This window comes from Adelges cooleyi, unplaced genomic scaffold, assembly GCF_023614345.1.
Source record: "Adelges cooleyi isolate 19-005CV unplaced genomic scaffold, UGA_ACOO_1.1 ACOO_flye_CR_arks_rails_tigmint_CR_PRNA_17, whole genome shotgun sequence".
Taxonomy (NCBI): Eukaryota; Metazoa; Arthropoda; class Insecta; order Hemiptera; family Adelgidae; genus Adelges; species Adelges cooleyi.
This window is the reverse complement of record NW_026095827.1, coordinates 547,837-564,382: the sequence shown is the minus strand read 5'-3', so window position 1 is coordinate 564,382 and position 16,546 is coordinate 547,837. Positions and strand designations below refer to the sequence as shown.

Here is a 16,546-nt window from a genome sequence, read left to right as displayed (position 1 = left end):
ATAAAAGGTTATTGTTAAATAACAGGCAACAGCCGACCGCTAGTGGCTATACACGTCAGTAATATTTAACTAATAAGTAATATATGTAGGTAAAATTTATTGTTTTCTCCATCACAGTACCAGTATACGATTTATTTTAATTTAAATGTAAGAAAATCGATTTTTCTTTAGAAAATAACAAGAAACTAATACACAGGATGAGGCAGCAAAATGGCGATGGTCTAATGTATTTAAATGGGAAAACCCGTTTCACTATCCCACCCTTTACATTTTAAGGATCTATGAAAAGGTTTTTTTAGTTGCATTTTATTTTGTACATTGTCAATCTAGTAAAATAGAAGTATAATATAGCTTTGAAATAATATAATCTATGAAGTATAAATAGTTTGTGTGAGATTGCTTTAATGGAAGTATATAATACATAAATATTAATTTTATTGAGAATAAGCGATTATAATTTAAACTATGGAGTACAAACGATTGGAACATGAATCGTCGACCATTCCAATACAATATAACAAGTCATTGTATATGTGTTATTTGGTCCACTAAGTTTTTGCAAAAAAAAAAAAAACAGTACAGTGGGGTCGGTGCATAGTGGGGACGGAACATAGTTGGGTCGGGGCATATTGGAGACGGGGAGGTCACAGGTTTACAGGAATTTTTAAATCTGAAAGTGATAAAATCACTTTCGAAAAAACGCTTCGATGCAAATCGGTAGTTAGTATTTTCAAGCCAGTACAGTCCAAACCAAGCACAGTATAAACCAGCAAAGTTAGAAAGTCTTAAATGAAGGTTCTGTATTTACAAATGAGCATCAAAGCGTTTATTTGAAAGCGATTTTATTCAATTTTATCACTTTTATTTATAATAATTCTTGTAGACCTGTGACCTCTCCGTTTCCTCATTGCTTTGATTACATTATGCCAATACTCTACTGTACTAGTCCTCTCGGATAAAATCGGTTTCAAATAAACGCTTTGATGCTCATTTGTAAATACAGAACCTTCAATTAAGACTTTCTAACTTTGCTGGTTTATACTGTGCTTGGTTTGGACTGTACTGGCTTGAAAATACTAACTACCGATTTGCATCGAAGCGTTTTTTCGAAAGTGATTTTATCACTTTCAGATTTAAAAATTCCTGTAAACCTGTGACCTCCCCGTCCCCAATATGCCCCGACCCAACTATGTTCCGTCCCCACTATGCACCGACCCCATTGTACTGGTTTTTTTATTTTTACGTTTTCAATAAATAACGTTATACTCGAAATAACAGTAGATCAACTACAAAAAAAGTATATTAATATTAAATAATGCTGGAATAAAAATTATGGTTATTTTTTATTTTTTATGTAGATAAATGTATATAAAAAGTTATTCAAATATATCATTTTTTTCAATTTAAAAGAATCGATTTTGATAATTTTATATTAACTAGTTTTATTTTAAAAATGTGTGTAAGTAAAAGTTAATAAAAAAATGATATGGGTTTACTTTATATATTACAAACTACATCATTAAATTGATAGATTCTAATTATTTTTTTTTAGTTTTTGTAATAAGTTAAAGAACCAAAACTCAAAAGCAGTTCTTATTTAATTTTAACAAATTTAGTGCCACTTTCTACTGTTTAAGTCTTACACAGTAAATAGTATAAGTATTTAGACATTTATTTTTCATACTTTTGTATATCTAATAATTAAATTTATCTTTATTTCTTTGGACTTAGTAAAATGAAACACAAATAATTTGATTACAAATGAACAAAACATTACTAGTATTTTATGTAATAAGGTGTAAATGAACCTTATCACACATTACAAGCTATCACAAACTTTTGAAGGCAAAAATGTATAGTTTTTAAAGATATGAACGATTTTTTTTTTATAATTTATATTGATGTAATGTAAGCGTAAAACCTTATGACTGCTTTACATATACTTTACAACAAGGATTCACTTCGACCCAAACTTCAAAAATATATTTTGGGAGATACCAATATATAACCTTATTACTATTCTACAAAAGCTGTTTTTTATTGGTAGCAAACCAAACACCATGGTTGTTAATAAATGGGAGGTCGACGAAGTGGATAATGACTAATATTTCAAATCTACGATACAAATTGAAGAAAATCAAGATATAGCACTTGTCAAAGACGAATATGTGAATACTCTCTCTACTACGTAAGTGCAATTTTAGTGTCGTCACTTTTGGGGGGACTGAGTAATATTTGATTTATATCGACCACGCAATCATTGTTATCGTTTTCGGGAATACAAAAGTACATATATATAAACTTATGTAAAAACGTTAAATATAAATGATTATTTGGACCACCTCCGCCGATTGTTATGAAAATTATACAGCATGTCTGTTACGATAAAAATATTTTTAAGAATTTTTTTTTTGATTATTTGGGCCATGTGGATTTTTCTTTTCGCGTTAAAAAAAGTCATTAAAATTTAATTTTTAATCTAAAAAAGTGTTTTGTTTTTGTTTCCCAAAATTTAAAAATGTTTTTGTCAGAAAGCTAAGGTTATTTTACACAAGAAAATTATTTTTAACTATTTTTTTTATAAAAAGAGGTTTTAAGACAAATTCTTTTTACGATTATGGCCAAAATAATCGATAACATTGTTTTCATATATAGTGTAATTTAAAAAAATCGGTGGTCCAAATGTTCGTTCATATTTGGTGTTTGGGCCATACATGATATATACTTCAATATAGTATACATATAAAACGTCCCGGGAAAAAAAGATCCATGACTCCACTTACAAAACTACATTTTAACAAGGGTTACAATGAAAGAAAAAATTCTTAATTAATTGCTAAAAGTGCCATCGGCTTTAAAGAAATTGAAAATGAATAATCTAAATATTTGTGTTTGTTATTTTTTATTATAAATGTAAAGAGTTTTGTTGTATAATTTGTTTTATTTGTTTTTTAAAGTTTTGTTGGATCAGTTATCGATATAACAAGCATTAAAAAAAAAGAAATGTCAGTTCAAAAACCAAAGACCATGACTGCAATTAAACAGGAGGCTGACGAAATCGGGAATGATTGTTTTTTGGTATCTGATATAAAAATTAAAGAAAACCAAGATTTAACAGTTATCAAGTACGAAGATTTGCATCCTCATTGTACTAAGTAAGAATTGGATAAAAATGGATAACGTTTCATTACAGATTGACTACTATTCAGTTATTATCTTCATATTTTTATTATTTTTTTATTAGCAATACACTCAACAGTTCAATGAAATATAATAAAATTCAAACTGAAGAAACTCCTTTCAGATCAATTAAAAAATACACAGTCGAAAAACCATTTCAGTGCGAATTCGGTTTAAGGACAATTTCAACTGGAAATATAACCAAGCGCAAAAGGTCACATACAGCTGAGAGGCCTTTTCAGTGTGATATATGCAAGAAGACGTTTGCACGATTAACACATCTTAAAAACCACATAAAGACACATATGTTCAAAAAACTATTTAAATGTGAGATATGTAAAAATAAATTTTCATTTTCTGAAGATTTAAAAAAGCACAAATAGACACATACTGGCGAGAAACCTTTTCAATGTGATATATGTAAGAACTCATTTTCACTTTCGGGACTCCTAAAACGACACAAAAGGACACATACTGGCGAGAAATCTTTTCAATGTGAGATATGTAAGAAGGCATTTTCACATTCTGGACTCCTAAAACGACACAAAAGGACACATACTGGCGAGAAACCTTTTCAATGTGACATATGCAAGAAGTCATTTTCACGTGATGGAACTCTTATAATTCACAAAAGGACACATACTGGTGAAAGGCCTTTTCAATGTGAGATGTGTAAAAAGACATTTTCACGATCTGGAGAATTAAAAAAGCACAAAAAGACACACACAGGCGAGAGGCTTTTTCAGTGTGAGATATGCAAGAAGACATTTTCACGGTCTGGAAATCTTAAAACACACAAAATGACACATACTGGTGAGAGGCCCTTTCAATATGAGATATGTAAGAAGACATTTTCACATGATGGAACTCTTAGAATTCACAAAAGGACACATACTGGTGAAAGGCCTTTTCAATGTGAGATGTGTAAGAAGACATTTTCACATTCTGGAGATTTAAAAAAGCATAAAAGGACACACACAGGCGAGAGGCCCTTTCAATGTGACATATGCAAGAAGTCATTTTCACGTGATGGAACTCTTAGAATTCACAAAAGGACACATACTGTTGAGAGGCCTTTTCAATGTGAGATATGTAAAAAGTCATTTTCACAATCTGGGGATTTAAAAAAGCATAAAAGGACACACACAGGCGAGAGGCCTTTTCAGTGTGAGATATGCAAGAAGACATTTTCACGGTCTGGAAATCTTAAAACACACAAAATGACACATACTGGTGAGAGGCCCTTTCAATATGAGATATGTAAGAAGACATCGTCACATGATGAAACTCTTAGAATTCACAAAAGGACACATACTGTTGAGAGGCCTTTTCAATGTGAGATATGTAAAAAGTCATTTTCACAATCTGGGGATTTAAAAAAGCATAAAAGGACACACACAGGCGAGAGGCCTTTTCAGTGTAAGATATGCAAGAAGACATTTTCACGGTCTGGAAATCTTAAAACACACAAAATGACACATACTGGTGAGAGGCCCTTTCAATATGAGATATGTAAGAAGACATTTTCACATGATGGAACTCTTAGATTTCATAAAAGGACACACACAGGCGAGAGGCCTTTTCAGTGTGAGATATGCAAGAAGACATTTTCACGGTCTGGAAATCTTAAAACACACAAAATGACACATACTGGTGAGAGGCCCTTTCAATATGAGATATGTAAGAAGACATTTTCACTTTCTGGATACCTAAAACGACACAAAATGACACACACGGGCGAGAAATCTTTTCAATGTGACATATGCAAGAAGGCATTTTCACGGTCTGGAGTTTGAAAAATGCAGAAAATAACACATATGGGCGAGAAAGCTTTTTAATGTGAGATATGTAAAAGGACATTTTCCGAAATAGGACATCTTAAAAACCACATGATGACACTCACAGGTGAGAAACCTTTTTACACACATATAGTATAAGAATTTAACTTAGTTAAATCACTAAGTGAATTGACACAAGGTAAAGTGGCAGGAGTAGATGATATCCCTGCGGAATTATTAAAAAACGTCGGAAAAGATACCTAGTATAAGTTATTTGAAATAAGATCAGATAACAGCGTAATGGTTTTTTCGGTTATGTGCCAAAGCAAACCACCACCACTCTCACCCCAACCCTATTCTCACCCTTGACTCTATTCCCACCCCCAACCCCTTCTCCGTGTCCGTAACGGTTTTTTTGTTAGTAAAACTTTTTTCGGTTATGTGCCAGATCTAAATCATGAAAATGTCAAAATAGAATAAAGAATAAAAACGAAGAAGAGCTCGATGAAGATTAATTCTGTTTTAGACAGGGAATTGGTAAAAGTGAAGCAATTTTAGCCCTAAGGTTACTCATAGAAAGAAGGCTTACCATATAAATTAGAAAATTGTAACTATTAGCCGAAAATAAAACATGCTTATTATTTACCTACTAAAAGTGAGTACCGTTGAATGTTGACTTTTCCGTATGCCATATTATAATATGATATATTGTATACAGGGTTATTCATTAAAGATAACACACTCATTTTCTCAGAATATATTAATATTTTGTGCAATATTTTTGACATTTACATGTTTTTGCTATGGCACATAATTGAAAAAATTATAACGAAAAATGCGTTACCAAAAAAGAAATGGGGATGAAGATGAGGTTGGGGGTGAAAATTAGCTCTGGCACATAACTGAAAAAATTATATCGAAAAAAGCGTTACGCTGTTTTCTGATAAGAGATAAGGATGGGAGATAGGGGTGGAAGATAGGGGTGATTACTGCTTCTTAATATACTATATCATTATTTATAATTCCACTACTACTATACATTTATCTCGGTACTTCAACGAGACATGTAAATGCTCTTTCGTGGTTGCAGACTCGGCTAAAAAATGTTTTCCAAGATTTTTTGGTACACATTGTACTATATTTTGAAAATTTTGGTCACCAATCATTATAAGCCTCAAAAAGGAGAAATTTTTTTTTTTTTTAATGGCATCATATGTTTCTTATTACATCAATTAGTACAAAAAAATGTTCAATAATGAGTGTATAGAAGCAGTAAAGAAGCGTAACGAGGCTCGCATGCAAATGATACACAATCCATCGCAAAAAAATCAAGGGAGATATAAACAATTCAAGGAGCTGGCAAATAAGACAATTAGAAGACAAATAAGACTATACGAGAAGAAAGCACTCGAAGAACTTTAGGGAGATAGGAACAACCCAAGGAAGTTTTGTCTTTGTTTCAATAGATAACTAAGTATTGGGTTTATCCTAGGAATCGACATGAGGGAAAAAAATTCATTTTTACAATATTATTAAGAATTGAACGAAACATGTTAAACCGTGTATTTAAAAGTCTATTGTTGTAATTGTTGTGATAGTACAATATATAAAAATAACAATAATCATTTATATGGCTTTCATTGTTCTGTCAAAACAAGTCAGTTTATGCGTACATTTTCTATTATATTTGTATTTTTATTTCTTTTTTTTGAAGTAACGAATTTAAAGAACTGATATTTTGAACATACAAAATGTGTAACATCTAAATACATACATTCCGATAGTAACCCTGTATACTATGTATTGACCTTAAGTACGCGTGTTAAAATCTTTCTAGATTAATCGCTTTAAAATGTATACATAAACTATAATAGACCAAAACACCCTAAATTTGTGTTGGCATTAAAATAAAATTGACATTGAAATGTGTCATTATTCAAAAAATGTTGTATAAAAATAAATTTATGAATAAATTACGGTTTAAATCTATGTTTTCGATTGTTTGTCGTAAAGTCATATTTCAACAAAATATGTATATGGTGAATTTTTCCATTATGCATTAGGAAAAATCTGGTAAAAATTCGTCATGCGACTCATTTTTTAGTATTGTTACTATTGTAATAACTAGTTGTTCTGCTTAACTTAACCTCCTCAATGAAATGTATTATCTTACATCTTTGGGATTAACTACTAATGACTACAAAACAGTTATGTCATGGTGCACTACCGAATTTCTGTAACTGAGGATTTTAACCTGTGAAAAAAAAAAATTATATATATATACAATTTGTCATTGTCGATATATGTGTAACAATGATTACAACTTAACTAAAAGATGAAATTCTAATTTTTTTTTAATTCAATGCTCTAGTGGCATCTATCTTAATCCACATGTCACATTCATTCTTAGTACAGTTTGCATTTGTTAATTTGTTCAAAATAATACATCTTTTGGTGATCACCAACATCAATGTTAATAGTACCAAGTGTTACTCACAACCTACGATTGAAAAAAAGAGTGAGGTTCTTCTTACTGTCAAACAAAAAATGAACAAGAAAAATATGCGTATTTTACCAATGTTACACTTTATTATGTTATAAACTAGTGTACATTAGTCATAATTACAGTTTTTATAGATATTTTTGACATAATTAAAATGAAAAGCAAAAATAGTACAGTAAAGAATTAAATTTTATTCTAGAACAATACGACAATTGTTTTTTGTATCATTATTATAATTTTACAGCAAACCTATGCGCCCTAGCTGGCTTTAGTTATTATATTTTAACCAGTATCTTCTAATGACGTATTATGTGGTGCCATTAAATCTACTATATCCACAGTTTTTTCACACGATACTAGTTGTTGGAATTCATCTGTAGACGTAAGTTGTCTAAATGTCTTAATTATACTGAAGTTTGTATAAGGTAAAGCGGCTTTGAAAGTGTTGACGAAACGATTTGCGTCTTGTTGAAAATCTGTTAACTCTTGTTGTTTATCAAATTTGCACAAATTAGGATCGTTATATGGAAAAGCTAAGTTGGATAAATATATACTTATATAGGCAATAGTTTGCATCTGGCCTAGTAAATTTTCAGTGTCATTTTTAACCATGTTTTTTAGGTAATCCATTTCATCTTGTGGACCTAAATAGTTCTCTAACTCGACTATATTAAGTGTCATTTCACTCTCACTCCAGTTAACGTCTTTACCCTTCGTAATGTATACGAACTTAAGCATCAGACGAATTATGATTACTTTTACCATCATAGCAAACTCGTCATGAAATGTTTTCAAGGACATTATCTGTTCACTCAATTTAGTGCCGTTGGCTTGCGTTCCCAGATCACGAACTCTTTTTAAATTCTGCAACACTTGGTCCCAATTTAGCTCTACTCCAGAAATTTCCAAAACTCGTTTAGTCGCTTCCATGTCCCCCAGCAGTCCGTTCAAGCTCAACGTGTTCAAATTAATTTTTTCGTGCCCGGTGGTGTTGATATCATGTTCGTTGGCGTTTATGTCTATTCGCTGCATGAAAACTGATGTCTTAGTTTCGAGAGTGGCCAATCGAACCTGCGAATCTTTAATATTACTCACGGCGTCCAACCTTAAGCCCTCATTATAATCAACGCAGACGTCAGATTCCATGTGTATATGGAGAAATAAATCTACAGAGTAGTGAATGGATAAGATTTTTTCTTGATCTTCGGCCGGGACTTTTTTTATGACCGATTCCATATACACCAGTACTCGCTCGGCGTACGCTGAAAATATCCACATTACGTTCTGTAAACCAGTATTCTGCATCCCAATGACATTATGGAAGGTCGCATTGATTTTAGCAGCTTGTTTGGTATACGATAGAATTTTACCTTCAGGAATATTCGCCAACTTATCTTTATTTTCAAGCAAATCCTCGATCAGCGCCATGTAAATTTGAGCACTTAATATGTAGCTACATTGAACACGAACGTAAGGATCCAAATTATTGCCGTCGACTTCCTCATATTCTTCAACAATGCTTATAGTGGTAGACGCCTTTTTTAAGCTGTAGATAACCATAATAATGGTTGTTATAAAAATGAATTTAAACGACATTTTCGCGAACATAGAATTTTTGTATTTTTACTAAGAAACCACTTTCGAAAGAATCGAAGTCTTAATCCAGTGTGAACAGTATAAAATACGAAAACAACGCTACACAATTTCTATTAGGTTTACCTAAAAAAAATTAATGACTTTGACGCCTTAAAAGTTGTCAGCAAACATGGATTTGGTGTACGTACTTCTTTGCCGCGTGCATGATCACAACAACATGCAAACGGTTATTCAAATATTCTTGTTTTTACAGCGTCAGTTTGAATGATAGCCTTTGATTTTATGTTATTTGTTTTTTTTTTTTGAACAAAACTCTGACAAACGCTTGTATAAAATCTATACCATAACAATGTCAAATAAACCAATAGGCATTCGAAGTAAGGCCCTAATCGATTGCTAAATAGCCGTTATATCAGTGTAAAATGCTACTCATCATTAGAAGGATATCAGAGCCATCATTAAGGATATCATGTGCCAGAGCAAACCACGTCCACCTCCACCCCCAACCCCATTCTCATCCGCAATCTCATTGCCATCCCTGACCCCATCCCCATTCCAGCCCCCACCCCAACCCCATCTCTCATCACTAATCTCTAATCTCTTATCAGATAAAACCCTTTTTTGTGACTAACCGTTTTTTCGGTTATGTGCCAGAGCTAAGACATGGAAATGTCAAAACTTGTTTGATAGGGTGCTAAAATAAACTGGAACATGTTGTCAGAACTAGATGTTCTGCTTAACTTAACGTCCTCTAGATGTCAATCAAATTGATTATCTTACATCCTTGAGATTAACAGCTATTGATGGCAAAAAGGTAATTGTGTCATGGTGCCCTATCCTATGTCTGAAATTAAGAGTTTTCACCTGAATTTGTAAATAAATAAATGTAATTTTCAAAAAAACTTTATTATTCAGTTTAAAAACTAATTCAAAATTAATAAAAATTTGTTATTGCATGTTTTAGCTTCGTTGCAGAGCACAGACGACCCTATTGGTTTTACCATGATGTGGGCTTTTTTTTTTTATCTGTATACACTATAATTGTTTTAATACTGGACTAATTCCTTCGAGTAGCAACTCTATAAATCACGAATTTTCTCTAGTTGGTACTTTGAAGGGAGTAAAAGTTGAAAAAGTTTACTTCTTCACAGTTAAAATTTGAAAAAACGCCGCGTAGTAAGTCTTTCATGTTTAGCATACAACTTAATATACTACATAAAATAATAAATCTATAGATGCCTAAATTCATATAAGCATCTCGTCCATTTTTTTTTTAAGTTAACTCCAGGTATACAGTGAACGAGGGCGAGAGTTGTGGAAAAAAATATCCTGGCTGACCAACTACATTGAACGTGGATTGGCTTAAACACGATTTATATAAGAACAGTTCAGGGTACAAAAATGAATTTCACATATTTTAAATTGAAAAATATGTTGTTTTCAAAGCGTTACTGTGTGCTAAATTCTAAATTTGTAAAATTGTTTTTGCGCTTGTGTGTTGATTTAGAAAACCGTTTTCTGTGGGCCATTACTCATATTTTGTTGTTCACTTCGATACGAAACCGAGAAAAATACAACGCTAAAAACCATGATGAATAGTTCTGTGTAATTTACCTACACAGAGTACTTCGAGGTCTTTTATTTACTGACGAATTTCATAGTATGGAAAATCTGGGTACATAATTTTGTTATTCTAAACTGTATTTCACATCGATACGAATTTTAGGTGTGAATAGAATGAAATCCAATATATTACCAACTGAAATTCAATGTATAAAATAAATACCAGAAAAAACATGAGCAACTTATGATTATATATAATAAAGAAATTATTTATCATGTATAAAATAAAACCTAACACATTATCGTTTTAAATTTTTTTCGATATTTATTAGAAAATATACAAATTCTTATTTCACATAATATTACAATGATTACTGATTAGTAAACATTCTACTATTTTTTTCACTGTATACAATATTATGATAATACATGCATTGTCGTTAACGGTTAACCTTAAAATTAAAAATACTCAACAATACCTGCTTACTTTAGCGACTAGTGTATACTGTAGTCTGTACCTATTTACTATTTAGTAATAGTTTTAACAATTATGATTTACAAGTATTTACAACGAGTTTTTATCGGCAAGTCGATGTTATTCGACACTACTGAAATCGATTTCTTGATTTTTTTTTCAAAAATTGTTTCAAATTTTAACACCGTGGTACTCTTAATTTACTCTATTAGTCGTTGACCGATTTCAGGTAAGATGTAAACAACAAGATTTAACACAGTTGGGTGTTGAACCATAAAATGGGTACTCGATGGGTAATCAATTTGTTTGTTGCGTTTTGTTTTAGATAACTACTCGAAATTGTAAAATATTTTATTTGCTTACCGAGTACACTTCAAATCAAACCGCACAATATGGAATTTCCAAAAAAATATTTAGTATTTACAGTCAACTTATGACAATGATCTGTGCATAGTACCAATTCTGTATTAATGTATTTATGTTTTATGATTATTTGAAAGACATCTAAAGAGAACCTATACACAATAGTAAATCATTTAATTTATTATACTCTTGCGACATAATTGCCGTTTCCTTTTTGTACTTTAATATAGTACCTAAAGATTGAAAATATTATCAAAAAAATATATATAACCATCTATTTTGTAATAAATAAATTATAATTTATTGATCAGTCATCAGTAACCTACCTAAATATTATCTATTTTTGTAAGGGTGGCCAGGGTTTAAAATACCCTATGTTATGTTGAAAATGTTTATAAAATTGAAGATGTATAACACCATTGCTACAAATTTTCCAACGGCACTAAAAACAATATGGGTGCAAGAGTCTTTATAATTACTAAATGAGATTGAAATTGGCCCTCTACAAAAATCCTAGCGTTTTTAATAAATACTATTTTAAACGTTTATTTGTTTTCATCTTGTTAGTAAGTTTCAAATGCTGTATTATGTTTCAAATTGTGTAAAAAAAAAAGTAGACAGTGTTTCTTTAAACGGATTGCGAATATCACTGTGTCTACAAACACGGACGTCCGTGTTGATAATGCGTATGGAGACACGAACCATCAGACGCAATTGCCTAATATATTATTTTAAATATAAATAATCATTTATCGACAGAACGCCATTAAGCCAAGTTATTTAACGTATGTATACTATTTCTTGTAGTGCATTCTGGTTTAAGACGGTGTAATATGAATATTATTCTTCCGATGAAACCATAAATAAACGTGTTCTGGTAATCATTTTTTTTAGTATAGACTAAATTTAATGACTCGACGATTTAGTAGACAGTAGAAAGATAATATTTCGTTACTTAAAAGTGACAAACGTTAATTAGTAGCGCTTAGATTGTCTTTTTATTATTAAACAATAAATAACAATTTGAACTCGCACATTATTAATACAACTTATATTCAAAATAAATAATAATTATAATATTGTCTTGCGTTTTGCTAGCTATTCAATATGGTGTTTATTTATTATAGTATACATATTGTAATATATAATATAAAGCGGCCTTCACTTGATCAATATTATTGACAGTATTTCAAGCACTGGCAGTATTATTGATCGTGTATTGTGTGTAGGTGCGGTGTACTCACAGTATGAAACAACGATACTGTAGTTCTGTAAAGAAATCCGACGTAGAGTCAGTATTTGCTAAGTTACTGTTGATAGTATTGATGATGTGAGCTAGATAATGACAATTCTTAGTATTCATTTCATAGCGATGAAGGACAAATAAAATAATGTGTACATAAAAAAGAAGAAAATTCGTTCGTTTGTAGGTACTTTCGAAAAAATAATTGTAATTTTGTTGTTAAACTTGGTAATTATATTATATGTTTAAAAAAAATACACTTTTAATGCATACAATTTAAATACATGAGAAAGGGACTTCAGTCCCCAAAAATCAACTTAATATTTTAAAAAAAAAGTCGAACAGACAATACAGGGTGATCCACTTATCGTAAACCACTCAATATCTCATAGGGTTGCGAAAAGTTTCACGTTGCGTTGTGCTATTCGAAACTCCACTGATGTTGGCAAAATTATAATATTTTCAATGATGTAATATCAATAGTGTACTGAACAGCAATAAAACAATTTCCTATGCCTGCCGGATGTGATATCTTTTTACCAATTTTGTCAATTTCTTTAGCTTTACTTATTATGTCTTATTAAATTATAAATGCTAAAACGATGAAAAAAACATTGCTCTGATTAATCACAGAGCTAACAGTAAATTACAATAAAAACAAATAGTATGAAATCACATTTTAAACACTTGATCATTTATATAGAAATAACACATAAAAAAATTATTGATAATATACAAAATAACACAACAGATATTACAAAAAAATGTATGGGTCAAAAAAAAAAGATGACAAATTCAATAATAATAAAACAAAAGGTACAATATTAAACAAACAGTAAAGAAACTAGGATTACAAAAAATAAGGGAGGCGGTCTAAACCAACGTTTGGCGATCTACATAATGTTTGACCAGCAAAATATGCCAATTTATGGGCTAATAAACATGGGGTTGGTACACGTACGGTGCCCTGAAATAAAAAAAATAAAAACAAACAAGCTGAACGACGGACGTTTTTTAGTATTATTTAAAAATATCTAAAAAAGTGTTCACTCACCGACCAATTAAAGTACATATGACACAGTTTAAATGTAAGTTTTTGCACATGATCCGGTGGAAGATTTAAAGTGTCTTCAATAATCTGATAATGCGTAGGCGCCACTGTTCCTTGTCTCGAATGCTGTGATGCTAAATAGAAGTCGTATCTAAAATTTGTCAAAAGAAAAAATACTACAATTTACAACACAATAATTATAAAATCTAGTCACACCGATTTGTGTGCATTGTACGTCTGCCCCTTGTTTTTTTTTTATATCATGATGTCATTCAAGTTATTAATGTAAAAATTAAAATATTATCAATATTCAAACGATGAACACGTTATAAATAATTAAAATGAAACGATTAAGTGTTTGAAATGAAAAGAGCACTATACAAACTGTATTATTTACACCATTCATAACTTTTTTTTTGACAGCCCTTACAACCAACCTTTTGAATTTGACCTCTCATAGGTTTTTACCATTTAGATCTACCATGATGTACAGCAATAACTCATAGCAATACGATTAATAACATAATAATTACAGTCCCTTACTTATTGGGGTCGGTGACGACACTATCTACAACTGTTCCGGCTTGAGGGTTACGCGTGCCATGTTTTGTGAAAAACTTGGTGCTTATACGTTTAGTAACTATGACAACCGCCATGGGAACGCCAGCATCGCCGTAGAATTGCTTAACAACCGCCTATAGTAAAAAAATAAAAAAATTATAAATTACAATTCACTAAAATTTTCTTAACACATTTTTACAACAAACTAATAATCGTTACTTTGAACAGTTTGATTTCAATTTTGTGGACATATTGAAGCTGCCCTTCACCGACGCCGTCTCTGTATATTACTATATTCGTTGGCAAATGTCCATTTATCGATTTATATGTAACCAAGGCCTCTGGAAAAATAGTATTTTTAGTACAAATTGTAGTTAAAAGAAGAAGAAGAAGAAGAATAAATGGAGAATAAGTTTATATTTAAATTGTGTGTATATTTTATGTTTTGTGTATATTTATAAGAAGAAGAAAGAAGAAGAAAAAAGATGAAAGAATAAGAAAAAAGAAGAAAGAATAAGAAAGAAGAAGAAAGAAAAAATCAGCCATTTTTCAGCCGAGTCTGCAACCACGATAGAACATTTTCATGTCTCGTTAACACCGTTTAATATATAGAGAATTATACTATTTTGAATTTATTATTTAGTTCTTATTTGAACGTTGAACGTACAACATATTGTAGCGGTCACGATGACGCGTGAGCGCTAACGCGAATAAATGAGCTCAATTAATATAAAAATAATAGATAATAACAAAAAGATTTATTTTGATTAACAAAAAATGTAGTAAGCAGAAAAGCGCAGAAAGTTCTCGGACGTCTACACTCGGTGGCGTCGTTGAGAGAAGAGGTCGATGGCCGGAGGACGGTCCCGTTGCACGCTGTCGATGGTAGTGGGCGCTTGAGCGGTGTGACCAACCGTCTTCATGGGGCCTGCCGCTACCGGGGAGAAATTATGTGGTGGTGCGCCGCCACATTACTCCCCCCCGGCAAAGAAGAAAAAACAGACCCGTTTGTTTTTGATGTCGGAAGGTGATTGATCGATCGCATCGCATAAGAGTGGTCGGTGAGTGGATCGTCGCGTAAGATGAAAGCCGGCTTAAGTCGGTCCACGGAGATCCAGGACGTTCGGTTGCCGAGCTGCAGCTTGAAATCCTTGGGACGACGTTCGAGCACGGCGTACGGCCCTTCGTAACGGGGTTGAAGTGGCGCGCGGTGTGCGTCGACCCGGACAAAAACGTGGCTGACGTTGTCGAGCTGAGTGGGCACGAAGATGCGCTTGCCCGAGTCATGATCTGTCCCCTGTATAGGTCGAAGTCGGGCCATTGAATCTCTTAGCGCGGCGACGAGGTCATGCGCCGTCGGTTCGGGCGGCGCCGAGTGAAACAGTTCACCGGGCAGCCGGAGGGATGTCCCGTAAACCAACTCCGTCGGAGCCGCGCCGATGTCCTGCTTGACGGTGTTCCGCAGCGCGAGGAGAACGATCGGCAGGTGTCGTGTCCAATGCGGTAACTCGTATGCGGTGAGTGCCGCCTTGAGCGTCCGGTGTAGACGTTCCACCAAGCCGTTGGCTTGCGGGTGGTATGGGGACGTGCGGACGTGCTGAATGCCGAACGTGGTGTTGAGTGTTCTCATAAGCTCGGACTCGAACTGCCGACCCTGATCTGTCGTGACGACATCCGGAACCCCGAAGCGAGCGATCCAGTTTGACACGAGAGTGGAGGCGACGGTTTGTGCGCACATACTATCGACGGGCCACGCCTCCGTGAAGAAATGTTTCCGGGACCGGCGACTCGCGTGTTACACTCGGAAACTCTCGGAGTAATTCGTCCCAATCGTGGGTGCGCGTGACGGCGAACAGCGGGGCGCTCGTGGAAACCGCGGAAGTCACTGCACAGGTGACTGTTCGTTTGTCGGTCGGGTCGACAAGGCGATGTCGCCGCACGTCGACAAGGAGGCCGAAATAATGAAGAAAATCGGCCCCGATGATGGCGCGCGAAACGTCGGCCATCTCGAACGTCCAGGTGAACGTTCGTGAGAGGCCGAGGTCGAGGTTGAGCGTCTTGGGCCCAAAGGTTTTTGTATGCGTTCCGTTGGCAGCTGTGAGGCGGACGTCGGATGGTTGTCGTGAGCTGTGGTCGTGGGGCATGACCGAAATCTCGGCGCCCGTGTCAAAAAGAAACAACCTGCCGGAGCGGAGGTCGTTCACGTGTACCCGCGTATTTTTACTCACGGCAT

General features: G+C 33.4%; 1 protein-coding gene across 1 annotated transcript in view; it reads left to right on the top strand.

Moving 5' to 3' along the window:
• LOC126833070 (zinc finger protein 239-like) overlaps positions 1-4,315 on the top strand; it is a gene marked incomplete at its 5' end in the record, with an annotated part of 63,124 nt that extends 58,809 nt beyond the window's left edge. Inside the window, 2 exons of the mRNA XM_050564198.1 lie at positions 3,562-4,263; positions 4,311-4,315. Coding sequence (XP_050420155.1) covers positions 3,562-4,263; positions 4,311-4,315 — 707 coding nt within the window. The remainder of the gene's footprint in view (positions 1-3,561; positions 4,264-4,310) is intronic.
• Between the last annotated feature and the right edge of the window lie 12,231 nt (positions 4,316-16,546).